The 27,666-nt window shown below is 39.8% G+C and overlaps 2 protein-coding genes across 2 annotated transcripts in view; both read right to left on the reverse strand.

The window, feature by feature from the left end:
* Positions 1 to 27,666, reverse strand: part of HEPHL1 (hephaestin like 1) — a 97,116-nt gene that overhangs the window by 34,308 nt on the left and 35,142 nt on the right. The window contains exons 5-10 of the mRNA XM_061202701.1: positions 26,698 to 26,952; positions 23,465 to 23,633; positions 14,164 to 14,303; positions 13,888 to 14,019; positions 12,087 to 12,298; positions 8,742 to 8,892 (exon numbers count right to left, since the gene is read on the reverse strand). Coding sequence (XP_061058684.1) covers positions 8,742 to 8,892; positions 12,087 to 12,298; positions 13,888 to 14,019; positions 14,164 to 14,303; positions 23,465 to 23,633; positions 26,698 to 26,952 — 1,059 coding nt within the window. The remainder of the gene's footprint in view (positions 1 to 8,741; positions 8,893 to 12,086; positions 12,299 to 13,887; positions 14,020 to 14,163; positions 14,304 to 23,464; positions 23,634 to 26,697; positions 26,953 to 27,666) is intronic.
* On the reverse strand, positions 1,918 to 3,106 carry LOC133099045 (induced myeloid leukemia cell differentiation protein Mcl-1 homolog). Its single transcript, XM_061202502.1, is given in 3 exon segments — positions 1,918 to 2,700; positions 2,702 to 2,763; positions 2,920 to 3,106. Coding segments are annotated over 3 exon segments (1,032 nt in total).

Consider the following 27,666-nt stretch of genomic DNA (forward strand, 5'->3'; position numbering starts at 1 on the left):
ATACCGTCCCCTCCTCTGAAAATCCCTAAGGGGATTTTGAAAATTTCTCCCCAAAGACAGGATTAAGCAACAACCAATAAGATACTAGTCCAAGGAAAAGGGACTCTTCTCACCTCATCACTGTTACTGTCAGCACCCATTGTACTGCCACCTCCTAAGGATAAAATTCAAGAAGGATGAAGGTCTGTGGACTCTTTGGGCTGTCACTTAGGTTCGTAGTGCCAGAAACTAAAAGGGCTAGTAAGAGTTTAGGGATGGCAAGGTAAATTTGTAGGAACTATAAATATCTGTAGAGGGAGCCGAACAAGCAGCAAATATTTCAAGGAAGGATAGGAAATAAACAGTAAGTTTGATAAAATATCAAGTCTAAAGTCTATAGAGATGCTAATGCAAAAATTTGAAACAAAGTTTGAGAATCATTAATAGAAATGAAATAAGTATTCGTTTTATTAACTCACTAGGCTTAGACCTGTGTTTAACAAGCAAGCCTAGTAATAGCACCATGGTTAGACTATAGCCTGCTTTTCCAAGCCACCATTGTACAATTTATTAAGCAAACAAGGGATCAAATGTCTCTCATCCACCCGATGTGATCTTTTTATACATATTCCTAATAAGTCCCATTTGGAACAGCTGAAAATCTTCTAGCAAAAGCTTTGAAGATGAGCTCATGAACTCAGTTTAAATTTCACCAGTTAAATTAAGTCAAATGGAAGGAACTCAAATGAGTAGTTGCCCAATCAGAGCCCATTATCTGCAAGTCATCAAACCGTGTGCCCCGCCCCCCAATAAAACCTTAAAACCTTGACTCAATTACTGAAAACCCACATGTAACAAAGTGAAAGGATTAATTTCCATTCCTCAATTTCTCAGTCCCAGGTTAAAAAACAAACAAAAAAAAACCCCAAACAGCTATTTAAGAAATACTTACCAAAATCAGATAGGAAAATTAAAGCCTGCATACTTATGAATCAGAATTGTTGTACTACAGCCAGGTTGCATACAATTACATCAGTTGGTTCTGTATACCATCTAGAACTGACTAGCACAAAATTTAGAATAGAAAAGCTATAAGAAACAGGTTCCTAACTACAGAAGTTGTAAATTTCAAAAGGGTATGAAGAAACTAATGTAATTTCAGACTTTTCTCCCTTTACATTTCAAATAGATGTTCTGCAAAAATATATACAATTTTTACAGACGAATACAAGTTTTTGTCTTAAAAACAGAATATTCCAGATTTGTAATTGAGCCTTAAGTCAAGTATTCTTGGCCATAGCACTAGGCTAATAAACAAGGAATCACTCAAACCAAGCCAAAGTAGAACAGGTATAAACGTCCTGAGCATTGGACTTTCTATTCAAGAAGCACATCTAGGAAAGCTAATTATAGAGGATAAAGCTTCCCTTCACACTCTGTTGTACAGTGTTGAGGCTTCTAGTCGTAGGTTCTATTATTTGTAGCTTAAATCCATTTTACACATGCCGCTGGCGTTGTTAGTGCTTCTATTTTAACACTATAGAAGTTAATGGATTCAGTGGGCATATTTAATGAACTCTATGACTAGCCTGGCTACTGGCCACTTTCCCGTTCTAGGCAAGGTAATTAGTCTCTCCACCCTACCATCTTCACTAAATCTAAAAGTCCTCCTCCGTGGCCTCCCAAAGTTTGCCTGTTGCTGAAACTGAATTCTGCTTCTTTCACTTCTTTCAGACAGTGACTCTTCAAGGGGGAATACTTTTTTCCCATGTATTTATTCCTGTTAGCCATAAGCCTCCTGCCACTTGCTTTTCTCCGTTGCTAGAGTAGAACTCTTGGAGGTTATGGCCTGCACAGCCTGAAGTCCAACTTCACAAATACATCTGATTTCACAGCAGGCGTATGTGGCTTTGGTGGCTGGAGGTGGTTAAGAGACAATTACGTCAAACCAGCTCCTACTCCAGCAACACCTGCAAAAGCCAGCAGCACATTTCTGAGGCCGTTTGCTAGGTCCTCTCCATGGAAGAAGTCCACAAACCCATCCCAGCCTCTTTGTTTGACTAGCCAGTCTCGTTTTGTCCTTACGAGAACATCTGTGATGCTTTCTGCTAATGGTTCGATGCAGCTTTCTTGGTTTATACTCTTCAAGTGTTTGGCCACAAAGGCACCAAAAGAAAGGAGAGTCACAATCCTGCCCCAGTTTGTTACTCCGTCACTGAAAACATGGACCATCACTTGAGACAAAGATTTGACATCGTCATTTTTGATGTCCAGTTTCTGAAGCATGCCTTGGAAGGCCGTCTCGTGGCTGTGTTGCACACCGTCCCCGACCCGTCGCACGGTCTCTAACGCTTTCCAGCTGGCGGCCCCTGACCTGTCCAGTGGCTTCACGTCCTTGGCGCCGGTTGCTTGCTCCTGGAGGTATCGAGAGATAATCTCCAGGGACTGTTGGTACAACTCGTCCTCCTCCTCCTCTGCTGCGGGTGGCATCGAGGGGAGTGAGCCGTCCGTGCCGGGGCTGTTACTGGCCTCCCTGACCAACTCCAGCAAAGGCAGGCCAGCCGGCCGCTTCCCCAGAGGCTCCAGCTCCCACCCGTCCAGCTCCTCTTCGGGCCACGTGATGGTGTCGGAGGCCGAGGATTCCATCTCTTCTGGCGGCGAGGTGCGGCGGGTGTGGGTGAAGAACAGCGGCCTGGCGGGGGTCGTGGTGACGTCGGGGCCCTTGGGCGTCAATGGGTGAGGGCCGCGTGACCCTCCAGGCATCGGGCGCAAGAGAGGCGGGGGCGGGGTGGGGGGAGGGGGTGGGGTGGGTGGGGGGCGGGGGGTGGAGGTGGAAGGGGTCGGGGGGGGTGGAAGGGGGCGGGGGGGGTGGGGGTGGGAGGGGATGGGGGGTGGGGGAGGGGGCGGGGGGGGGTGGGGGTGGGAGGGGATGGGGGGTGGGGGAGGGGGCGGGGGGCACCGCGCCTTCTTCCCCTCCCCGTACCTCCCGCCGGGCCGTGGCCTCCTTTCCCGCAGCCAAAAGCCGCCTCCCCGGAGGAGAGGAGCTGCTGCCGCTACCTGGTCCCAATCCGGTCCCCCCACAGTAGAGGTTGAGTCCGATTACCATGTTTCTTTTGAGGCTGAGCATCTCAAACTGCTGCTGCCACTTCCTGAGAAAAATGGGGGATGTCCCGACTCCTATCTCGAAGAGCGGAAGTAACAACTGAGAGAGGCGCTCCTAGATCAAGGTTTTAGGGCCAGTCCACCCTATGTCTTTTGATTGAAGTATTTAGTCCATTAACATTTAAAATGATTATTGATAGATATGTACTTATTGCCATTTTGTTAATTGTGTTCCAGTTGTTTTTGTAGTTCTTTTTTAGTTCCTACACTTGTGGTTTGATGATTCCTTAGTGGTACGTTTGTGTGTTCCTTTCTCTCTAGTTTTTGTGTGTCTGTTGTAGGTTTTTGATTCGTGGTTACCATGGGATCATATATGATGACCTATATCTACTTGTTTTAAACTGATAGTCATTTAAGTTCAAACATATTCTGAAAAATCTACATGTTTTACTCCCCTCCCGCACATTTTGTGTTTTTGATGTTATATTTTATATCTTCATGTTTCTCTTTTCACTGAGTACTGTAGTTATATTTGATGTTACAATTTTTTTCTTTTAATCTTTGTACAAGCTTATTTAAGTGATTGATCCTCAGTCTTTACCCTATATTTGCCTTTAGTAGTGGAATTTTTCCTTTCCTATAGATTCCTACTTCTTGTTAGAGCCTTTTCTTTTCCACTTAGAGAAGAACCGTTAACATTTCTTTTAGGCTAGGTTTAGTAGTGATGAACTCCTTTAGTGTTTGCTTGTCCGAGAAGTTCTTTAACTCTCTTTCTATTTTAAATGATAATCTTGCTGGGTACAATATCCTAGGTTGCAGGTATTTCCCCTTTCAGTACTTTGAATATATCATGCCACTCTCTTCTGTTCTGCAATGTTTCTGCAGAAATATCAGCTGATAGCCTTACAAGGGTTTGCTTGTATATGACTCTGTTTTTTGCTTGCTGCCTTTAGAATTTGCTCTTTAACTTTTGCCATTTTAATTATGACATGTCTTCGTTTGGGTCTGTTTGGCTTCATCTTGTCTGGGACACCCTGCACTTCTTGTATCTGGATATCTGTTTTGGAAGTTTTCAGCCATAATTTCATCAAATACATTTTTGATCCTTTTCTCTCTCTCCTCCTTCTGGGGCCCCTATAATGTGAATGTTGGTACATTTGATGTTGACCTAGAGACCCCTTAAACTGTTCTCACTTTTAAAATTTGTTTTTTTTTTTTCTGTTCTGAATGGGTGATTTCCTTTATTCTTTCTTCCAGATCACTTATGTGTTCTTTTCTATCACCTAGTCTACTGTTAATTCTTTCTAGTGTGTTTTCATTTCAGTTATTGTATTCTTCATTTCTGACTGGTTCTTTTTTATATTTTCTAGTTTCTTGTTAAAATTCTCACTGTGTTCATATATTCTTTCCCCTAATTCAGCCAGCATTCTTATTACTATTGCTTTGAACATTTTATCTGGTAATTTGTTTTATTAGTTGTGTTTTCAGGGGTTTTCTCTTGCTCTTTCAATTAAAACAAATTCCTCTGTTTTCTCATTTTGCTTAACTTTATCTGACTATGAAAGTAGGTGAAACAGTTACCTACTGTGATCTAGAAGGGGTGTCCTTATGTGGGAGCATTCTTTTACAGTCCACATGTGCCCAGTGGTTTTTATGGGAGAGCTGGATCTGACATGAGCACAAGTTATGTCTTTCCCCAGGGTGTGCTGGCAGCTATCACCTTGGTAGGAGGTGGGGCTGGAGATAGATGGGCTAGGGCCAGAGCCAGGTGTGAGACAAGGCTTCCTCTCTGCTTAGTGGCTGTCACCACCCTATCAGGGGCAGGGGTGGGTCCAAGTTGCTGGAGCAGAAGCCCTGAGAGTCAGGTCTGTGTTTGCTCCATCCCTTCAAGTGTGTGCTCTCCCTACTCCCAACACCGGCACCCTCACCTCAGAGGGGAGCAGTGTTGGAGCAAAAGGGGTTGGAGCAGGCACTTGGCATGGGTTGAGGCCCAGGCTGTGGCAGTTCAGCTGTAGTCAGATATTGGGACTGCTTCTGGTGCACTGCCTATGTACGTACCAGAAATGGCTGCCACTGCCCTGCTCAGACACTGCTTCAGGTCTGGCCTCATTTGTGTCCCACAGCCAAGCTCTCTCCCCTTGGCCACAGTAGCTGTTACCCCAGTGGAGCTATGTCATGAAGCAAGCAGGCCTGTAGCAGTTGCTAGGCTCAGGCTGGGGCGCATGCCAGGGCAATCACAGGAAGCTGTCCAGCCGCCTATGCTGTTTCAATCTTCCCTCTCTGCCCTGTTTCAGGAGTAAGCAAACATGTGCATGCTGCTCATGAGTGGAGTCCAGGCTTCCTACAGCCTTCCTGTTAGTCCCACTGGCCCTTCAACCAGTCTAAGGGACTCATCTTCCTAGCATTGGACCCCAGGACTGAGGTGCACGACATGTGGCTCAAAACACTCACTCCCCAGGGAGCCAGGTAGGGTCTCTGCCTGTGTAATCTCCCTCTTCTTCTGAGTCCCCTCCCAGGGGCGCAGTTCCCTACCTGATTGATTCTCTTCCCTTCATACACATCCCATTAGATCTTTCTTTTCTCCTTGGTTGCATACAAGTCTTTCTGCCAGGCTTCAGTTAGTTTTCAGTGAGAATTGTTCCACATGTAGATGTGGTTTTTTCGGGTTTTTTTCATTCATGATATTTTATGCGAATGTAATTGTAGTCACTTTTTAAAATTATAGTTTATAAAGTCCATAGTCATGAAAGTGAGTTTCTATGAAATTGTAGTCACAAAAATACATGTCTACAGTTTTTATTTTTATTTAAATTAGAATTATTCCTCTTTAGCTGCCAAGCCCAGTTTTTTTTTCTTTTAACATCTTAATTGGAGTATAATTGCTTTACAATGGTGTGTTAGTTTCTGCTTTATAACAAAGTGAATGTTATACATATACATATATCCCCATAGCTCTTCCCTCTTGCGTCTCCCTCCCTCCCACCCTCCCTATCCCACCCTTCTAGGTGGTCACAAAGCAGCGAGCTGATCTCCCTGTGCTATGCGGCTGCTTCCCACTAGCTATCTATTTTACATTTGGTAGTGTATAAATGTCCATGCCACTCTCTCACTTTGTCACAGCTTACCCTTCCTCCTCCCCGTATCCTCAAGTCCATTCTCTAGTAGGTCTGCATCTTTATTCCTGTCTTGCCCCTAGGTTCTTCATGACCTTTTTTTTTTTTTTAAGATTCCATATATATGTGTTAGCATACGGTATTTGTTTTTCTCTTTCTGACTTACTTCGCTCTGTATGACAGCCTCTAGGTCCATCCACCTCACTACAAAAAACTCAATTTCCTTTCTTTTTATGGCTCAGTAATATTCCATTGTATATATGTGCCACATCTTCTTTATCCATTCATCTGTTGATGGACATTTAGGTTGCTTCCATGTCCTGGCTATTGTAAATAGAGCTGCAGTGAACATTGTGGTACATGACTCTTCTTGAATTATGGTTTTCTCAGGGTATATGCCCAGTAGTGGGATTGCTGGGTCATATGGTTAGTTCTATTTTTAGTTTTTTAAGGAACCTCCATACTGTTCTCCATAGTGGCTGTATCAATTTACATTCCCACCCACAGTGCAAGAGGGTTCCCTTTTCTCCACACCCTCTCCAGCATTTATTGTTTGTAGATTTTTTGATGATGCCCATTCTGATCGGTGTGAGATGATATCTCATTGTAGTTTTGACTTGCATTTCTCTAATGATTAATGATGTTGAACATTCTTTCATGTGTTTGTTGGCAATCTGTATATCTTCTTTGGAGAAATGTCTATTTAGGTCTTCTGCCCATTTTTGGATTGGGTTGATTGTTTTTTTGATATTGAGCTGCATGAGCTGCTTGTAAATTTTGGAGATTAATCCTTTGTCAGTTGCTTCATTTGCAAATATTTTCTCCCATACTGAGGGTTGTCTTTTCGTCTTGTTTATGGTTTCCTTTGCTGTGCAAAAGCTTTTAAGTTTCATTAGGTCCCATTTGTTTATTTGTGTTGTTATTTCCATTTCTCTAGGAGGTGGGTCAATTAGGATGTTGCTGTGATTTGTGTCATAGAGTGTTCTGCCTATGTTTTCCTCTAGGAGTTTTAGAGTGTCTGGCCTTACATTTAGGTCTTTAATCCATTTTGAGTTTATTTTTGTGTATGGTGTTAGGGAGTGTTCTAATTTCATTCTTTTACATGTAGCTGTCCAGTTTTCCTAGCACCACTTATTGAAGAGGCTGTCTTTTCTCCACTGTATATTTTTGCCTCCTTTATCAAAGATAAGGTGACCATATGTGCATGGGTTTATCTCTGGGCTTTCTATCCTGTTCCATTGATCCATTCTGTTTTTGTGCCAGTACCATACTGTCTTGATTACTGTAGCTTTGTAGTATAGTCTGAAGTCAGGGAGCCTGATTCCTCCAGCTCCATTTTTCTTTCTCAAGATTGCTGTCCCTATTCGGGGCCTTTTGTGTTTCCATACAAATTGTGAAATTTTTTGTTCTAGTTCTGTGAAAAATGCCAGTGGTAGTTTGATAGGGATTGCATTGAATCTGTAGATTGCTTTGGGTAGTAAAGTCATTTTCACAATGTTGATTCTTCCAATCCAAGAACGTGGTATATCTCTCCATCTATTTGTATCATCTTTAATTTCTTTCATCAGTGTCTTATAATTTTCTGCATAAAGGTCTTTTGTCTCCTTAGGTAGGTTTATTCCTAGATATTTTATTCTTTTTGTTGCAATGGTAAATGGGAGTGTTTTCTTAATTTCACTTTCAGATTTTTCATCATTAGTGTATAGGAATGCTAGAGATTTCTGTGCATTAGTTTTTTATCCTGCTACTTTACCAAATTCATTGATTAGCTCTAGCAGTTTTCTGGTAGCATCTTTAGGATTCTCTATGTATAGTATCATGTCATGTAGATGTGTTTTTGATGTGTTTGTGGGAGGAGATGAGTTCCACATCCTCCTACGCCACCATCTTGATCCCTTCCCTCTAGGCATTTTTGTTGACTCCACTCTGCTGGCCATTTGAGTTTGGACTCTTGTGCATTACTCTGCCACCTTGGGTAATCTCTCCAAGACTAACAAGAATCCTATGTTACTCACACCAATTACAATGTAGGTTTTCTATTGTTAACAACTGATATAAAAGAGACAGAGAAGGGTAATTAACTAATTTCTCCTACATGAAGACCTTGGATAGGAATGGCTAATGTTTTACAAATTAACACTTTAGATAGTTATACATACAACTTGATAAGAGATGCCTTGCTGGATAATAATTATCTCCAATTATCACCTGGATTATCAGACTTAATGACATTATTGCAAACCCAAGGGAGGGCATTTTGTCAGTAATTTTCTACATTTATGATGTACTGTGATCTTTGCTAGTTCAAATTTTGTATTGCTTTATCTAAGGCTAATAAAGTGCTTTGGAAGTATTAATTAAGTTTCACATCTCTCGAGATAGGGAGGTTTCACCATACCTTGTGAGTCTGAAGCCACGAAATATTTTACTCATGACCAAGAACAATACCCAAGAAACCAAACTTAAGATAGTTAAAGCATTCCAAACATTTTCACTTCAAATGCAATTATGACTTTCCTTTACAGGAGGGAAAAACGTTTTTCATACCATGCATTCGGTTGGACTTCACAAACTCTTTGTCGTCTTTGTCAACACTGAAGGGACGCCAGGTAAACTTCTGAATATTTTCATCAAGATACCTGCTCAGATTCTCATCAAAGACTGTGAATAATAGGTAAAATTCCTTGTCTATTCCTTTCTATAGAGAAGAAAGAAATGAATGTATTAAAGTACAGCTTGGAGGACTTCTTAGCTCTACTTCACTTTCAAAGTTAACACAAAGTAACACAAAGTAAATTAGGGTCAATGTCAGCCATAGATTTACTAGGTCATTTTGTAAATCAGGTTTCTGATAAATTCATTCTACACCCAACAAATTCATCTTCCTCATTATATCCTTCTCCCTGTCCATGTGACCTCCTCAGAGGAAATAAGTCGTTGCTCAGAAGCTTTCCTTCCCTGTGGTACTCCTATTTTCAGGCTGGTCATCACTGTCTTATTTTCCCTACCCTAGACTCCAAGTCCTGGCCTCGGCCTCTCTCTCTGGCCTCATCTCCATGTATCACCCCCTAACTTATTCCAGCTACCCTGGCCTTTTGCTCTTCTGTGAACACACCAACTTCATTCCTGCCTCAGGGCCTTTGTGTGTGCTGTTCCCATTGTCTAGAAGGTTCTCCTAGGTCTTGCCTGGCTCAATCCTTTATTCTGTTCCATTCCCTACACAAACATCACCTCCTCAGAGTGCCCTTCCCTGACCACCCTATACAAAACAGTCACTCATCTTGCATCCTACCTGCAAACTCACTCACTTTACTTTACCACACTTTACTTTTCTTCATAGCACTTATCTCCACCTGAAGTTATATTTTATTTATGCACTTATATTTTTTGATATTGCCCCACTGCAATGTAGGCTTTGTGAGAGTAGGGAAGTTTTGGGTCCCTCTCTGTATCCCCAGCTCCAACAAAAATGACTGGAAAAGTAGGCGCTCAATAGGTGTTTTCGAGTGAAATAATGAATTCATGTAACCCATGGACTTCGCTATGTTATGTTAATTCGAGTTGATATTCAGGGATTACTTCCCACTGTGTATATTCCTAATCCATCTTTTTTGAGCCTGTCTGACCAAACAGCATCTTGAACTGCTGAAATCTACTTTTCTTTAAAACTGAACCAGAGAGGTAACTGTATTTTCTGTCCCCCAACCATCTTCCCATCTCTAACGTGCTCCCTTCCAATCTACCCTTCATCCTGCTGCCTGCTCCAGAGGGATCCTCAGCAGTGCCATCTGATCATATCTCTCTACTTAATCTGGAGAATACAATCTAAACTCACAGTGATCAGTCCCTGCCTACCTGTTCAGCCTCATCTCTCAGCCCTTCCCTCCTGGCACTTGGACTGAAGTAAGGCCAAGATCCTTGCAGCAATCTGAACTTGCTATGTTCAGCAAGCCTCTGTCCTTTATGCGTGTACCCCCTCAACTTTGATGGTCTCCCACTGTAATCCAACTTCAAGGGTCAGCTTAGCTGTCCCACCCCTGTGAAGCTTTAACTCTTCATTGAAGATAAGGGTATTCTTTGCTTTATGTTCTTACTATACCTTATGTACACTTACTGCTTTTATCACATGGTGTTTTAGAAGGCAATAATTTAAGATCATTGGCTATGGAAAGAAACAATATAGGCTTAAAATTTTTCAAAATACAATATAAAAAATTGAGGGGGGGGGACAAGGGGTCAAATATATTTTAAAAGATCTTGGGTTCTAGTGCCATTCTGCTTAAATGCTGTGAAAACTGGGACAAATGACTTGTCTTCTCTAAGCCTAATTCCCTCATTTGCAAACTGAGGATATGAGTAGTCCCTACTTCATGTTTTTTTGGAAGGTAAATTAGATACTATAGGTAAAACACTAACACAACATCTGGCAAATACTAAGTACTCAATGTTAACTGTTATTAACTGTGATTGCAATTGTACACAGGATGAGAAAGAACCATTGAAAGGAGTTCAGTTGAAGAACATCATCATCTGAGAGTTATTTGGAATGTAACTGGGTCTATAAAAGTGGGATATTAGCCCAGGAGAAGGTTAGAAGGTAGGTGATAGGACCCTGTGTAATGATTAATTTTATGTGCCAAATTGACTGGGCTATAGGGTGCCCAGATATTTGGTCAAACCTTATTCTAGCTGTTTCCATGAGGGTGTGCTTGGATGAGATTAACATTTGATTCAGTAGACTGAGTAAAGTAGATTGCCCTCCTTAATGTGGGTGGGCCTCATCCAATCAGTTGAAGGCCTTAGCAGAACAACAAAAAGTCTGACCCTCTCACAGGTAAATGGGGGTTCCTCCTGCCTTTGAACTGGAACAACAGCTTTTTCCTGCCTTTGGACTCAAACTTAAACACAGGCTCCTCCTGGGTCTTGAGCCTGCTGGCCTTTTGGGTCTCCTGGGTCTCTTGCTGTGACTCACCCTGCAGATCTTGAAACTTGTCATCCTCCATAGTCATGTGAGCCAACTCCTTATAATAGTTTTCTTTCTATCTATATACACATCCTAATGGTTCTTTTTCTCTACAGAACTAGGATTAATGCCAAATATTACAAAATATATCATTTAAATAAATAGCTTGCTATTTCTGATTGGTAAAGTAATTTAAAATGGTTAAATGGCTGGCTTTTCCTCTTTTCATCAATGTGTTTAATATCATGCAGACATAGCTTGAAATGCTATGCTTTGCCACACTAATCAGTGTGGCTTAATCGAAACTTCTAAGTTGGGACTTGCAAGAAACAATCTACTTGCTTTCTTGTTCCTTCGGTCATAGTGACTAATTTTGAGATTATGGTGGTGAGCTACAGGGGTTCTCAAACTTGGTTGCACATTGGAGTCACCTGGAGATTCTGATTTAATTGGTCTGGAACACCTGAATAAAGGATGTTTAAAAGGTCCCCAGGTGATTCCAATGTGTGGCCAAGTTTGAGAAAACTTGCCCGCCAAAAAGTTCCCAATTTGCATTTCATATAGATCTCTGAAGCTTCTAGAATCAAAGCAATGCACAGGGAAAGAGACCCACCAAATTCCAGCCACAACAAGCAGAAATCCTGGTTTTCTAGGTGGGCATCTGTAACTTTCAGATCTAGAATTTACATTTAAAATCTGAAAATTAAAATTTTAATTACATTAAAATTACCTTAAATTAAAATTCAGATCTTAAATTAAGGAAAAACAAAATAAAATAAAATCCTCATTTCGTAGAAGTCAATTTCAAGAGCAATGAGGAAAAATCACTTTTTGTAACTGACTCTTTATTAATATTTACTCCCTATCCATATTACTGATCTCTCTCACATACAACCCTGAGAAGAACTTGGTGACCTTTGATGGCCTACCTGTGTCCCATCAGCATTGAGAATGCCCTTTTTACAGACTAGCAAAGGCCCTACAAGGCCAGAGCTGGTGTCCTTGATTGGCTCAACAGCTGAGAAGTAAAGATAGGTCAGACAGGGGGGATCATCAGCTGTTGGGCTTACGCTTTCAGGCACCGTCCACCTGTATGTGAAAGTTTCACCTGGCTTAACGTGTGCCCCTGGCTTCAGAAATCCTGAGGAGATAAATGAAACAGTTATTCAAAGCAACAGCCAAGAACACTAAACTTGTCACACTGGGTCTTCCAGCCCTGGTGTGTCTCTCTCTGATGATGTACTTTGTGGAAGGACAGTTGTTTTCACTGTATCCTACCAGGGAGGCCACTGCCACAATCTGCTGTTTCATGAGATAGAAGCTTATATCAAAGGATTATCTTCTTCACAGATTACATTTAATATCTTCACAGATACTACTTCTTACTCATCTACCAGGCTTAGCAAATGTTAGAAGAGTGATAATTGCCCACTTATATATTAATATATAAATGTAAATTCATAAAATATCATTGAGTACCCTCCATGTGGAATATATTATACTTGGCCTTGCAGAGGACACCCCAAAAAGTTAAACAAGAGACCTATCTTTAAAGAGTTTGAAATCTAGAAGGTTGCACTAGGAATAACCCAAATAACTACAAGTTAGAGGAGGTAAGCGAAGGCCCAAGGTAACAAAGCTGATAAATGGCAGATCTGGGATTCAAATTCAGGGCTGTCTGATTCCAAAGACTTTGCACTTAACCCTCACATTATATTGCCAAATGAACACATTGAATCTCTCCAACTAGACTGGGGCCAGAGACTTTCTGCATCTTGTCCAGAGCTTTGCAAAAAGGTGCCCAGTAAGTTTTCTGAGTTAAACAATAGAAAATGTGGACATTTGCACTGTCACTAGTGTTCTTTCTGCACACACACAAAAGTCATTGTGAGCATTTTGACCAAGGAAGAGACTACAGGCACAGGAAATGTTGCTGCGGCAGGGGGAGGGGAGGGTGGGTGTAGAGAGGGGGAATACTCCCTCCGTTCCTTCCTTCTCTGTCCCCTCCCCATCACCTGCTCTGGACTGTGACTGACCTCATACTTGGGCGTGAAGAAGTAAGTATCCCAGGAGTCATGATGTCTGTTGTAGTGATGGGGAAGGCTTCCAACGCGACCAGGAGTTTCCCAAAAGCAGTATCATGAATGGAAGGATAGTTCCTGCAGCCACTGGGTAGAAGCTGCCTTTCTTACATGTAGAGAGCCTGTGCTACATACTCTGTGATTGGGAGAGGCCGTGTATGATGGTAAGCACATAATACTGGTTTTAAATAAATATTTGTCGATAGAGACAAAGTAAAGACCACATGTAAGATTTTGATTTCAACAAAACATTGGAAATCAGAGTTCCCTTTCAGCCTTCAGCCACAGATCCCATCCAAATGCAGCAGAAAAGCTCTCCATCTTAGAGAAGTGGGGGTGACTGTGAAAGTAGCTCACTTTGAGATTTATTACATTACTGAGGGAAAAGGAAAGGCATTAACATTTCCTAAGTACCTACTGTGGGCCAGACCCTGTCCTAAATTCTCTCCATCCTTTCCCAAAGCCCTATGAGGTGAGTGTCATTATCTGCATTTGATAGGTGAGAAGAATAAGGTTCAGAAAGTTGAAATAGCTGCTCAAGCTCACAGGGCTGGTAAGTAAAGGGACCAGGATTTGAACCAGGTCTGTCCAGTTTTAAGTCCTTTGCTCACTCATCCTGTTTCCTCCCAAGGCTGAGGCTGGGACTTACCATCTACATTTGGGGCTGCATCAGAGGCCTTGTCATAGATCACACCATGGGGCAAAATACTGTAGACCTTGTCGGCTCTGTTAGCAAAGGTCACTAACAGAGTATCACCCACCTCTGCCTTGATGATGGGACCTGAGAAATATTAAGAGAAGGAGGGATAAGAGGATGAAAAGAGAGAAGTGGATAGGAGCAGGAGAAGAGTCATTCCATGTTAGGTGTGCATGTCCTACTAAAACATTTCCCCTGTTCAAAACATGACAGATGGTTTCACTGTACCAAGAATTCCAAGGTGGGCTTCTGCCTCAGAGAGTCTTTTTCTTCGAGTAAAAGTTGCATCAACATACTCTATATACTGAGCCTTCCAATATTTTCCTCCTATTCTGTTGTCCCCTTGTGTGAAGTAGAGCTCAGAGTCACTGTGGAAAGAATAGGAAGTTGGCTGAGATTACACCTCTGCATATCCACCAAGTGCCTTAATTATGGAGCTTTATTGTATTGCCTTTAGCCCATTTATCCACCCACATCTCCAGAAAAGATAGCACAGTCTTCAACAAAGTTCCCAGAAATAGTCAACCAGCCTTAAAAGTCTTCAGAAGCTGTTTGATGCTCAAGCTCATTTCTCTCTTAGCCATTGTACTTTCTTCCCCAGAGGTCCAGCAACTGAAGAAGGCACAGGCAAACTCCTTAATTACCAATATTGGAGTCCCAGAATGGTGTCCTACAAAGTAACAAAGAGCTAACTGGTTTCTTTGCAGAATAAGCATCCCTCTATCTCTTGCTGATGTCAATATGAATAGACTCTGCATATAGTATGCTTTGATATCTGGCATGATTAAGGAATGGAGTGTCTAGTTAATCAAATAATTTAATCAATGGAGTTACCATACAAACTATATACATGAAATACCAAGTTTCAAAGTTGTGAAATACGATAATATAACTTCCAATTAGTACTATCTCTATTCTGTTTCTGTCAATGGTGCCATCACTCTTGCAGATGTGCAGGCTTTGTCTTCTTTTTCTGCCTCATCTATCTTGTTCATCCTGACTTTGTAACCTTTCATTTTGCACCTTTCCTTTTCTTCACCTTCATTTCTTCATCTTTTCCTTTCCTTCCTTCCCACGGTCACAACCCCAGTACATGCATGTCCTCCTCACCTTGTGCTTGGACCATTATATAAACCACCTAACTGTGCACGCAGCATCCTCTATCTCACATTGGCTCAGTCTTTCTTTTTGTTGTTTTTACCTTTTTTTTAAATTGCATTTTACTTTTTTGAATTTTTTTATACAGCAGGTTCTTATTAGCTATCTATTTTATACATATTAGTGTATATATGTCAATCCCAATCTCCCAGTTCATCTCACCCCACCCCTCCACAGCTTTCCCCCCTTGGTGTCCATACATTCAGTTTTTTTCTCAGCATACACACTACTACTACATTAATCTTCAAATAGTAATTTTTAAATTTTTTTTATTTTTAAAAATTATTTATTTATTTATTTATTTATTTATTTATGGCTGTGTTGGGTCTTCGTTTCTGTGCGAGGGCTTTCTCTAGTTGCGGAAAGTGGCGCGGCCTCTCTTGCTGCGGAGCACAGGCTCCAGACGCACAGGCTCAGTAATTGTGGCTCACGGGCCTAGTTGCTCCGCGGCATGTGGGATCTTCCCAGACCAGGGCTCGAATCCGTGTCCCCTGCATTGGCAGACAGATTCTCAACCACTGCGCCACCAGGGAAGCCCCAAAATAGTAATTTTTATTGTCATTTTACCTGCTCCAAAATCTTCAGTTGCTTCCAATTGCCAATTGCCAATCAAGTAAAGTTCAAATGATTGGAGGATCTCTGCAATGGATATCCAGTTTACCACAATTCTCTCTGCATTGCTCTATGTAAGTGCCTGTTCCCCATGTAAATCCCCCACACCAGTCATTCACTCTCTGATCTAATCACTCTGCTTTATGGCAGATGCTTTGCATTAACCCCTGCATCTAAAATTTCCCTCTCTTTACAATTCACTTATATAAATTCTGCCATTCTTGAAGACCCTACTTAAGTTCCACTTCCTCTGTGAAGTCTTTCTGGTTATCATAGCTCTCTCTGAATGCGCAGAGAACTCACTGTCTGGACAACTCATCTAAATCTTATTTGTAACTTGCAAAATCACTTCTCTTCTCCTGTGCATTCAGCTTCTTTCTCTACCTGAGATTGGGAACATTGTTTTAGACCTCCCTGCATCCCTTATGTCACTTAGTACATTGTGCTGTCACATATTACATTAAATATTGATTGAATATAGCTTAATATTTCATATTTTATAAGGAACTTCTGAATTCTGGAAGGCTTCTAAGAAATAATTTTCAATGTTAATTTTCATTATTTTGTTTATGGAGAAATACTGGTCAATAGAGAATGTTCATATCAAAGACTTTTTTCATATATGGTCCACACAAATTCTTTAGGCAAGCCTCAAGTGCATTGGTTTGGTGGAAGAATGAATGAATGAATGAAATTTACAATGAAAGATACAAAGGGTATCTTATTGACCACAAAGACAATTTTTAAAACACTCCCTCAAACATTAAAAGGATTATAGGATAGATCCTTGCTGGGGATGCTGGCCTGGATGGCCATGGGAAGCCAAGGTTACAGCATTACATTTAGTCTTCAGGTCTCCATAGGCTCCTCTTGGCTGTGACAATTTCTCATACTTTCCTCATTTTTGATGACCTTGACAATGTTGAGGAGTACTGCCCTGTTCTAAAGCCTCAGAGTCTTCTGCTTCAGTTGGCAGAAAGGGAAAGAGACAGTGGAGGAGCCACTTCAGATTCATAAAAACCACAGCTTAGAGGAAGTAATATCTTGGAAAATTTTGAATATTAAATAATACATGCTACTGGATTGTAAGGGAAAGAGTGAACTTAAAGAAAAACCTTGGGGGAGACCTTCAAGATGGCGGAGGAGTAAGACGTGGAGATCACCTTCCTCCCCACAAATATATCAGAAACATCTACATGTGGAACAACTCCTACAGAACACCTACTGAATGCTGGCAGAAGACCTCAGACTTCCCAAAATGGTCTTGGTGCTCCAGCCAGGTGTCAGGCCTGTGCCTCTGAGGTGGGAGAGCTGAGTTCAGGACATTGGTCCACCAGAGACCTCCTGGCTCCACGTAATATCAAATGGCAAAAGCTCTCCCATAGATCTCCATCTCAACCCTAAGACCCAGCCACACTCAATGACCAGCAAGCTACAGTACTGGACATCCTATGCCAAACAACTAGCAAGACAGGAACACGACCCCACCCATTAGCAGAGAGGCTGCCTAAGATCATAATAAGGTCACAGACACCCCAAAACACACCGCCAGACGTGGTCCTGCCCACCAGAAAGACAAGATCCAGCCTCATCCTCCAGAACACAGTCACTAGTCCCCTCCACCAGGAAGCCTACACAACCCACTGAACCAACCTTAGCCACTGGGAGCAGGCACCAAAAACAATGGGAATTATGAACTTGAAGCCTGCGAAAAGGAGACCCCAAACACAGTAAGTCAAGCAAAATGAGAAGACAGAGAAACACACAGCAGGTAAAGGAGCAAGGTAAAAACCCACCAGACCAAACAAACGAAGAGTAAATAGGCAGTCTACCTGAAAAAGAATTCAGAGTAATGATAGTAAAGATGATCCAAAATCTTGGAAATAGAAAGGAGAAAATACAAGAAATGTTTAACGAGGACCTAGAAAAACTAAAGAGCAAACAAACAATGATGAACAACACAATAAATGAAATTAAAATTCTCTAGAAGGAATCAATAGCAGAATAACTGAGGCAGAAGAACGGATAAGTGACCTGGAAGATAAAATAGTGGAAATAACTACTGCAGAGCAGAATAAAGAAAAAAGAACGAAAAGAATTGAGGACAGTCTCAGAGACCTCTGGGACAACATTAAATGCACCAACATTCGAATTATAGGGGTCCCAGAAGAAGAAGAGAAAAGAAAGGGACTGAGAAAATATTTGAAGAGATTATAGTTGAAAACTTCCCTAATGTGGGAAAGGAAATAGTTAATCAAGTCCAGGAAGCACAGAGAGTCCCATACAGGATAAATCCAAGGAGAAACACGCCAAGACACATACTAATCAAACTATCAAAAACTATTAAACACAAAGAACAAATATTAAAAGCAGCAAGGGAAAAACAACAAGTAACACATAAGGGAATCCCCATAAGGTTAACAGCTGATCTTTCAGCAGAAACTCTGCAAGCCAGAAGGGAATGGCAGGACATATTTAAAGTGATGAAAGAGAAACACCTACAACCAAGATTACTCTACCCAGCAAGGATCTCATTCAGATTTGACAGAGAAGTTAAAAGCTTTACAGACAAGCAAAAGCTAAGAGAATTCAGCACCACCAAAGCAGCTTTACAGCAAATACTAAAGGAACTTCTCTAGACAGGAAACACAAGAGAAGGAAAAGATCTACAATAACAAACCCAAGACAATTAAGAAAATGGTCATAGGAACATACATATCGTTGACTACCTTAAATGTAAATGGATTAACTGCTCCAACCAAAAGACATAGACTGGCTGAATGGATACAAAAACAAGACCTGTACATATGCTGTCTACAAGAGACCCATTTCAGACCTAGGGACACATACAAAGTGAAAGTGAGGGGATGGAAAAAGATATTCCATGCAAATGGAAATCAAAAGAAAGCTGGAATAGCAATTCTCATATCAAACATAATAGACTTTAAAATAAAGACTATTACAAGAGACAAAGAAGGACACTAGATAATGATCAAGGGATCAATCCAAGAAGAGGATATAACAATTGTAAATATTTATGCACCCAACATAGGAGCACCTCAATACATAAGGCAAAGGCTAGCAGCCATAAGAGGGGAAATCAACAGTAACACAATCATTGTAGGGGATTTTAATACCCCACTTTCACCAATGGACAGATCATCCAAAATGAAAATAAAGAAGGAAACACAAGCTTTAAATGATACATTAAACAAGATGGACTTAATTGATATTTATAGGACATTCCATGTAAAAACAACAGAATACACCTTCTTCTCAAGTGCTCCTGGAACATTCTCCAGGATAGATCATATCTTGGGTCACAAATCAAACCTTGGTAAATTTAAGAAAATTGAAATCGTATCAAGTATCTTTTCTGACCACAATGCTATGAGACTAGATATCAAATACAGGAAAAAATCTGTAAAAAATACAAATACATGGAGGTTAAACAATACACTACTTAATAACCAAGAGATCACTGAAGAAATCAAAAAATACCTAGGAACAAATGACAATGAAAACACGAAAACCGAAAATCTATGGGATGCAGCAAAAGCAGTTCTAAGAGGGAAGTCTATAGCAATACAATCCTACCTCAAGAAACAAGAAACATCTCAAATAAACAACCTAACCTTACACATAAAGCAATTAGAGAAAGAAGAACAGAAAAACCCCAAAGTTAGCAGAAGGAAAGAAATCATAAAGATCAGATCAGAAATAAATGAAAAAGAAATGAAGGAAAAAATAACAAAGATCAATAAAACTAAAAGCTGGTTCTTTGAGAAGATAAACAAAATTGATAAACCATTAGCCAGACTCATCAAGAAAAAAAGGGAGAAGACTCAGATCAATAGAATTAGAAATGAAAAAGGAGAAGTAACAAGTGACACTGCAGAAATACAAAGGATCATGAGAGATTACTACAAGCAACTATATGCCAATAAAATGGACAACCTGGAAGAAATGGACAAATACTTAGAAAAGCACAACTTCTGAGACTGAACCAGGAAGAAATAGAAAATATAAACAGACAAATCACAAGCACTGAAATTGAGACTGGGATTTAAAATCTTCCAACAAACAAAAGCCCAGGACCAGATGGCTTCACAGGCGAATTCTATCAAACATTTAGAGAAGAGCTAACACCTATCCTTCTCAAACTTTTCCAAAATATAGCAAAGGGAGGAACACTCCCAAACTCATTCTATGAGGCCACTGTCAGCCTGATACCAAAACCAGACAAAGATCTCACAAAGAAAGAAAACCACAGGCCAATATCACTGATATGAACATACATGCAAAAATCCTCAACAAAATACTAGCAAACAGAATCCAAAAGCACATTAAAAGGATTATACACCATGATCAAGTGAGGTTTATACCAGAAATGCAAGGATTCTTCAATATATGCAAATCAATCAGTGTGATACACCATGTTAACAAATTGAAGGATAAAAACCATATGATCATCTCAATAGATGCAGAAAAAGCTTTTGACAAAATTCAACACCCATTTATGATTAAAAAAACCCTCCAGAAAGTAGGCATAGAGGGAACTTACCTCAACATAATAAAGGCCATATATGACAAACCCACAGCCAACATCCTCCTCAATGGTGAAAAACTGAAACCATTTCCACTAAGATCAGGAACAAGACAAGGTTGCCCACTCTCACCAATATTATTCAACATAGTTTTGGAAGTCCTAGCCACAGCAATCAGAGAAGAAAAAGAAATAAAAGGAATCCAAATCGGAAAAGAAGAAGTAAAGCTGTCACCCTTTGCAGATGACATGGTACTATACATAGAGAATCCTAAAGATGCTACCAGAAAACTACTAGAGCTAATCAATGAATTTGGTAAAGTAGCAGGATACAAAATTAATGCACAGAAATTTCTTGCATTCCTACACACTAATGATGAAAAATCTGAAAGAGAAATTAAGGAAACACTCCCATTTACCCACTCCCATTGTAACAAAAAGAATAAAATACCTAGGAATAAACCTACTGAAGGAGACAAAAGACCTGTATGCAGAAAACCATAAGAAACTGATGAAAGAAATTAAAGATGATACAAACAGATGGAGAGATATACCATTTTCTTAGATTAGAAGAATCAACATTGTGAAAATGACTCTACAACCCAAAGCAATCTAGAGATTCAAGGCAATCCCTATCAAACTACCAATGGTATTTTTCACAGAACTAGAACAAAAAATTTCACAATATGTATGGAAACACAAAAGACCCGAAATAGCCAAAGCAATCTTGAGAAAGAAAAATGGAGTTGGAGGAATCAGGCTCCCTGACTTCAGACTATACTACAAAGCTACAGTAATCAAGACAGTCTGGTACTGGCACAGAAACAGAAATATACATCAGTGGAACAGGATAGAAAGCCCAGAGATAAACCATGCACATCTGGTCACCTCATTTTTGATGAAGGAGGCAGAAACGTACAATGGAGAAAAGACAGTCTCTTCAATAAGTGGTGCTGGGAAAACTGGACAGCTAGCTACATGTAAAAGAATGAAATTAGAACACTCCCTAACACCATACACAAAAATAAACTCAAAATGGATTAAAGACCTAAATGTAAGGCCAGACACTCTAAAACTTTTAGAGGAAAACATAGGCAGAACACTCTATGACATAAATCACAGCAAGATCCTAATTGACCCACCTCCTAGAGAAATGGAAATAAAAAAAAATAAACAGATGGGACCTAATGAAACTTAAAAAGTTTTACACAGCAAAGGAAACCATAAACAAGATGAAAAGGCAACCCTCAGAATGGGAGAAAACATTTGCAAATGAAGCAACTGACAAGTGATTAATCTCCAGAATTTACAAGCAGCTCATGCAGCTCAATATCAAAAAAACAAACAACCCAATCAAAAATGAGCAGAAGATCTAAATAGACATTCCTCCAAAGAAGATATACAGATAGCCAACAAACACGTGAAAGAATGCTCAATATCACTAGTCATTAGAGAAATGCAAATCAAAACTACAATTAGGTATCACCTCACACCAGTCAGAATGTCCATCATCAAAAAACCTACAAACAATAAATGCTGGAGAGGGTGTGGAGAAAACGGAACCTGTTGCACTGTTGGTGGGAATGTAAATTGATACAGCCACTATGGAGAACAGTATGAAGGCTCCTTAGAAAACTAAAAATAGAACTACCATACGACCCAGCAATCCCACTACTGGGCATATACCCTGAGAAAACCATAATTCCAAAAGAGTCATGTACGACAGTGTTCATTGCAGCTCTATTTACAATAGTCAGGACATGGAAGCAACCTATGTGTCCATCGACAGATGAATGGATAAAGATGTGGCTCATATATACAATGGAATATTACTGAGCCATAAAAAGAAACGAAATTGAGTTATTTGTAGTGAGGTGGATGGACCTAGAGTCTGTCATACAGAGTGAAGTAAGTCAAAAAGAGAAAAACAAATACCGTATGCTAAAACATATATATGGATCTAAAAAAAAAAAAGATTATGAAGAACCTAGGGGCAGGACAGGAATAAAGATGCAGGCGTAGAGAATGGACTTGAGGACACGGGGAGGGGGAAGGGTAAGCTGGTTTGAAGTGAGAGAGTGGCATGGACATATATACACTACCAAATGTAAAATCGATAGCTAGTGGGAAGCAGCCGCATAGCACAGGGTAATCAGCTCGGTGCTTTGTGACCACCTCGAGGGATGGGATAGGGAGTGTGGGAGGGAGAGGCAAGAGGGAGGAGATATGGGGATATATGTATATGTATAGCAGATTCACTTTGTTATAAAGCAGAAACTAACACACCACTCTAAAGCAATTATATTCCAATAAAGATGTTAAAAAAAAAAAGGATTATAAGATAATAGCAATACTTGTTGGTATCACACTGTACATTTTATAATGCTTTCGCAGACATCTTTGCATATGATTCTACAATAAGAAGTCACAGGAGTCTGCATCCACTTAATGAATTGTTAGATTCAATTTGAAAAAATACTATATGCTGCGGGAGCCCAGAGAAAATTATTCAGATGTCAGGGGAGGCTTTACTTAAGAGGTGACATTAGAGTTAGAGTTTGAAGGGAAAAATGGCATTATACTGGACAGGGAGAAAGAGGAGTTCTGGGTAGAGGGGGCTTAAGTTATATCAGGCTGTTCTTGAGCCAAAAAGTTTAACCTTCCTTGACTAGTTCATCTCCATTGAAAGAGAGTCCTGCTGGATCTTTCCTGGTGGTCCAGTAGTTAAGACCCTGTGTTTCCATGCAGGAGGCGCGGGTTGGATCCCTGGTCAGGGAACTAAGATCCCACATGCCGCGTGGCGGCCAAAACAAAACAAAACAAAACAAAACAAAAAGAGAGAGTCCTGCCATATTCCCTTTTCAAAACTGTCTGCTTCATATGTACAAGCACCTTACTCTCTTCTCTGTCAGCTTAGTATTTCTCATGGCATGTAACGCTGCAGCTTGCACATAGTAGATGCTCATAAAATGTTTGATGAATGAATGAATCTAGGGCTTTGATTTAGCCAGCAAATCACGAAGCAATAGATACTCCACCATTTCTCAGCTGTACACATTACAGGGCTCAGAGCTCCTTAAGTGATGCCATTATGCTATCTATGCAGTATGTGCTCATAAGAGCAGTGCCTAGACTACAAATGAGATCACAGCAAAAAGCCTAATAGATGCCTCTCTTATGAGAGGCTTAGAAACACCAGCAAAGAGAGCTTACCTGCCAGAGGCATTTAGGGGAAGACCACTGAATTTGTTATAGCCTTGAGGACCATAATCCCAAAGAATTTTTTCAGCTGCTATAAAGTAGTGCCTCTGTTGACCCTTCATCTTGGGGTGAAAAATACCACTTTTGCAGTTACCAACATTGTATTGCCCCAGCATGCCAGCTGCAGAAGAGAGGAAAGCCATGAGCTAAGGTATAAATGCTCCAAAAGAAATCATACAGGAAAAGAATGATAGGTTTGACTTCATGAACATTTAAAACTTTTGTACGGAAAACAGGACCATAAACAAAGTTAAAAGTAAAAAATAAACAGTGGGTAGGGGGATATTTTAGCACATATAACAAAAGATTAATATGTAAATACATTTGATAAATAAGAAAGAAAAAAGTAAATATCCCAATAGAAAATGGGCAAGGGACATTTATAGGTTATTCAAAGAAGAAATACTACTGACCAGGAACAAATGAAGAAAAAAGAAAAGTTCAACCTTAATAGTAATCAAGTGATACTGTTGTTCATTTATGAGATTGGTAAAGACTAGAAAGACTAGTAATTATCAGTGTTGTCAGATGAACAGGGAAAAGGGAATGCTCACACACTGTGAGTGAAGAGTAACAATTTCTAAAGGGGAATTCGGCAATATATGTCCATAGCTTAAAAAAAATTAAACTCTTCAACCCAGGAATTCTAAATCTAGTAGTTTTCCCAAGCAAATGTCAGACAAAGTACAAACATTTCTATAAATTGATGTTTATGAGTGTTTAGCAAAAAATAGGGAAAATATAAGTGTTAATAAAGACTGTTGGTTAAGTAAATTGTAATCTCCTTACAAAGGAAACTGGAAGGATTAACAATGATGTAGTAGATCTATATTCACTGACATATAAATTTATTTCTTAGTGTATTAACAAGTGGAAAAAGTAAGCTACAGGGCAGTATTAATAGATTGATTTCATTTTATATATAACATAAGCATTTATATATTAAGGTCTAGAAAATAGGAAGGATATTCATCAAAATGTGACACCATTATCTCTAGAGGTAATTACTAATTTTAAAATTGAATTATACGTATCTTCTAATTTTTAAACATTTTTTTTCTGAGGGTATGGACAATTTAGGAAACATTGTATTTCAGTAACGTATTCCAGCTTATGTCCACAACTACTGGCCACGTTTAGCAATCTTACTAATCTCAAATGGCTGCTAATGCCTTGATTAGTTTCTTCTCAGATTTAGGGATCGTGTGTGGAGAACACTTACGATTTATCCTTTTAGGGAGTTTCAGGTATACCACACAGTATTGTTGACTGTAGTCACCATGGGGTATATTAGATCTCCAGAACCCATTCATCTTGCATAACTGAAACTCTGTACTCTTTGAGCTCTCAAGTGTTTTCACCACCACCACAACAAAAATGTTTAACTACGTGAGGTAATAGATATATTAATTAGCTTGAGTGTAAGGTAATCACACCTTACAAGTATATCAAAACATCAAGTTGTACCTCTTAAATATATACAATTCCTATTTGTCAATTATACCTCAATAAAGCTGGGGGTAGGAGCAGGGAAGAATAGTAACCTTGTCTTGCTCATCTTTGTCTTCCCAGGAGAGTGTCTTATACATATTAACTGAGCAGCTCAACATTTGCTGAATTGAATTTAACTGGAATAAATGGACAGTGGACAAATGTGAGGTTTGCTTAAGGTTGATGGGAACAAAAATATGTTATGAAAGCAGCCCTGAAGAGCTGCATCCCTGACTTCATAGTGACTGTGTGTAGTTAGTCAGTATCCAAGTTGAATCACACATTATTTCTTCTATGTTTATCCCATTGACACATTTTCTTTTTATATTCTTGTTTTTACCATGTTAGGCCAAACTTTTAATATGTCATAACTCTAATGTTCCCAATGCTTCTTAACTGGCATCCAGTAGCCAGAGTCTCTCCATTGTGTCCTTTCTGCACACAGACATCATATTTATCTTCCTAAACCACTGCACTGATTATGTCACTAGTGTGCCTAAGGATCTAGAAGGACTTACTCTTGCCTTCTAGACAATCCTTAGTCTTGCCATTCAAAGACGCTTGCCTGGGGCCCAATCTGCCTCTCTAAGGCTTCTCCTTCATCACTCCTCTGACATGAGCCTAAGGTCCAGCTAAGTAAAGACCTATTCCCAAGGAACCTGAACCAAATCATTCAACAGGTATTTGTCAACAAATGTTTATCATTCATCTTTCATAGGATTTTGTACCTATCATTGCATTGTGTCTCAGTACAAGGAAGAATGTTCTCACAGAGCAGCCCAGAGATGAAACAAGCTGCTACAATTACTAGGTTGGGATTAACATATACACACTACTATATATAAAATAGGTAATCAACAAGTACCTACTGTAGAGCACAGGGAACTATACCCAATACTCTGTAATAACCTATATAGGAAATGAATCTGAAAAAAAATAGATATAAGAATATATATAACTTACTTTGCTGTACACCTGAAACTAACACAACATTGTAAATCAAATATACTCCAATATAAAATAAAATAAAAATTTAAAAAAGAGATGTCCAAAAGAGAATTCAAGAATTGGATGGGGGATTGGTCCAGATTATCTATAAATTCCTTTTCAGTGCTAAAAATTTATTATTCTATTTACAATTGCCCATGTGTTTTTCGCAGTTCATGTTGCTTCCTCTGCCTGGAAAGCCTTTTTCCCCTTCTTCATCTATCAAATTCCTAACCTTTCTAGGCTCAGATTAGGGACCACCTCCTCAGGAAGCCTCTCTGCTCCAGCAAAGTGATAAAGCACTCAAAGAGCATTTATCATTCTGCCTCAAGTTTTATTCATTTTGTAAATGTCTAACTATATTTAACTACTAGATTCCAGGTTCATAGAAGGTCTTATCATTTCTTTCAGTCACCTCTTACCTGGTTCATAGGGATGTGATTAATAAATATCTGTTGATAAGATGCCAAATAGGCATTATACATTTTCCTAATTTAATATTTAATTAAATATAAGTTAATTATAAAAAAATTTTTAATTTATAAAAAAAAATTAGGAATATAATTCCTAATTTCCTAATTTAATATTTAATTAAATATAACACGTACAAGAATCTATCCAACAGCAGGCACTGAATGAGCACCATTGATTGTGTGGTTTAATTGTACCATTGTAAGCATCTCTACACTGGTCTCTGTCCTTTTTACCTTGAAAGTGATCACTGACTTGGCAGGTTATCATCCACTTCCCAGGATTCTCAACTATCATTTCTGTTGTCAGGAAGGTGGCTGGGAAGAGGTTGACGACATCAGTCCGATGGCCTCTGCTGATGAAGGTGTTACCATAAAAATAGATGGAATGGATGTCTATCTCATTCCCCATCCCAAATAGGTGCCAGGACACCGATTCACCAACACACATATCAGGCTCGGGGAAGTTTCCAAAGAGGTATCCATTGAGCGCTGAAAAACAGAAACACTAGTGGAAGAGATTCCCCTGCAGAGGTGAGCAGATCCAGAAGAAATGGTAACACATGCTCTAGCACAGCTGAAAATTAGCACAGATTATTGCTTGTAATGTTTTTGTGCAGAAAGGCATGGCTTCTTTGGTAAAATACAGTCCCAGAAAGGAATGAAAAGCATTAGTCTTTTCAAGAGAAAAGCACTCAATAAAAGTGATCAGCAACATGAAAACAGCCTTCGAGCTGTTATGTGAACACAATGAGATCAGGAGCAAACAAAAGCACTGTTCATACTTCCAGGACAGCTTGGCCACCTCTTACCTCCATCTCTATTTACATATTTACCTTCCCCACCAGATCCGTTCCTTGTAATTAGAAACCCTGTCTTACCTCACAGCGGGAAAGCTGACACATAGTAGCTACTTAAATGACAAAAGCATGCAGCAAGAAGAAAAGGAAAAGAACTGATTAGAAGGGACTTGTGAGACATGTTACTTTTTTTGCCATTTCTCCCATCCCCATCCCCTGCCTCTTTAACCACCAATTTGTTCTCTGGATCTATGAACTTGGTTTGGGGGGTTTTGTTTGTTTGTTTGTTTGCTTAGATTCCACATATAAAAGAGGTCTTACAATATTTGCCTTCCGTGTCGGACTTATTTCACTTAGCATAATGCCCTAAAAGTCCACCATGCTGTTGCAAATGCGAGATTTCATT

The sequence above is a fragment of the Eubalaena glacialis genome, chromosome 10, assembly GCF_028564815.1.
Source record: "Eubalaena glacialis isolate mEubGla1 chromosome 10, mEubGla1.1.hap2.+ XY, whole genome shotgun sequence".
NCBI lineage: Eukaryota > Metazoa > Chordata > Mammalia > Artiodactyla > Balaenidae > Eubalaena > Eubalaena glacialis.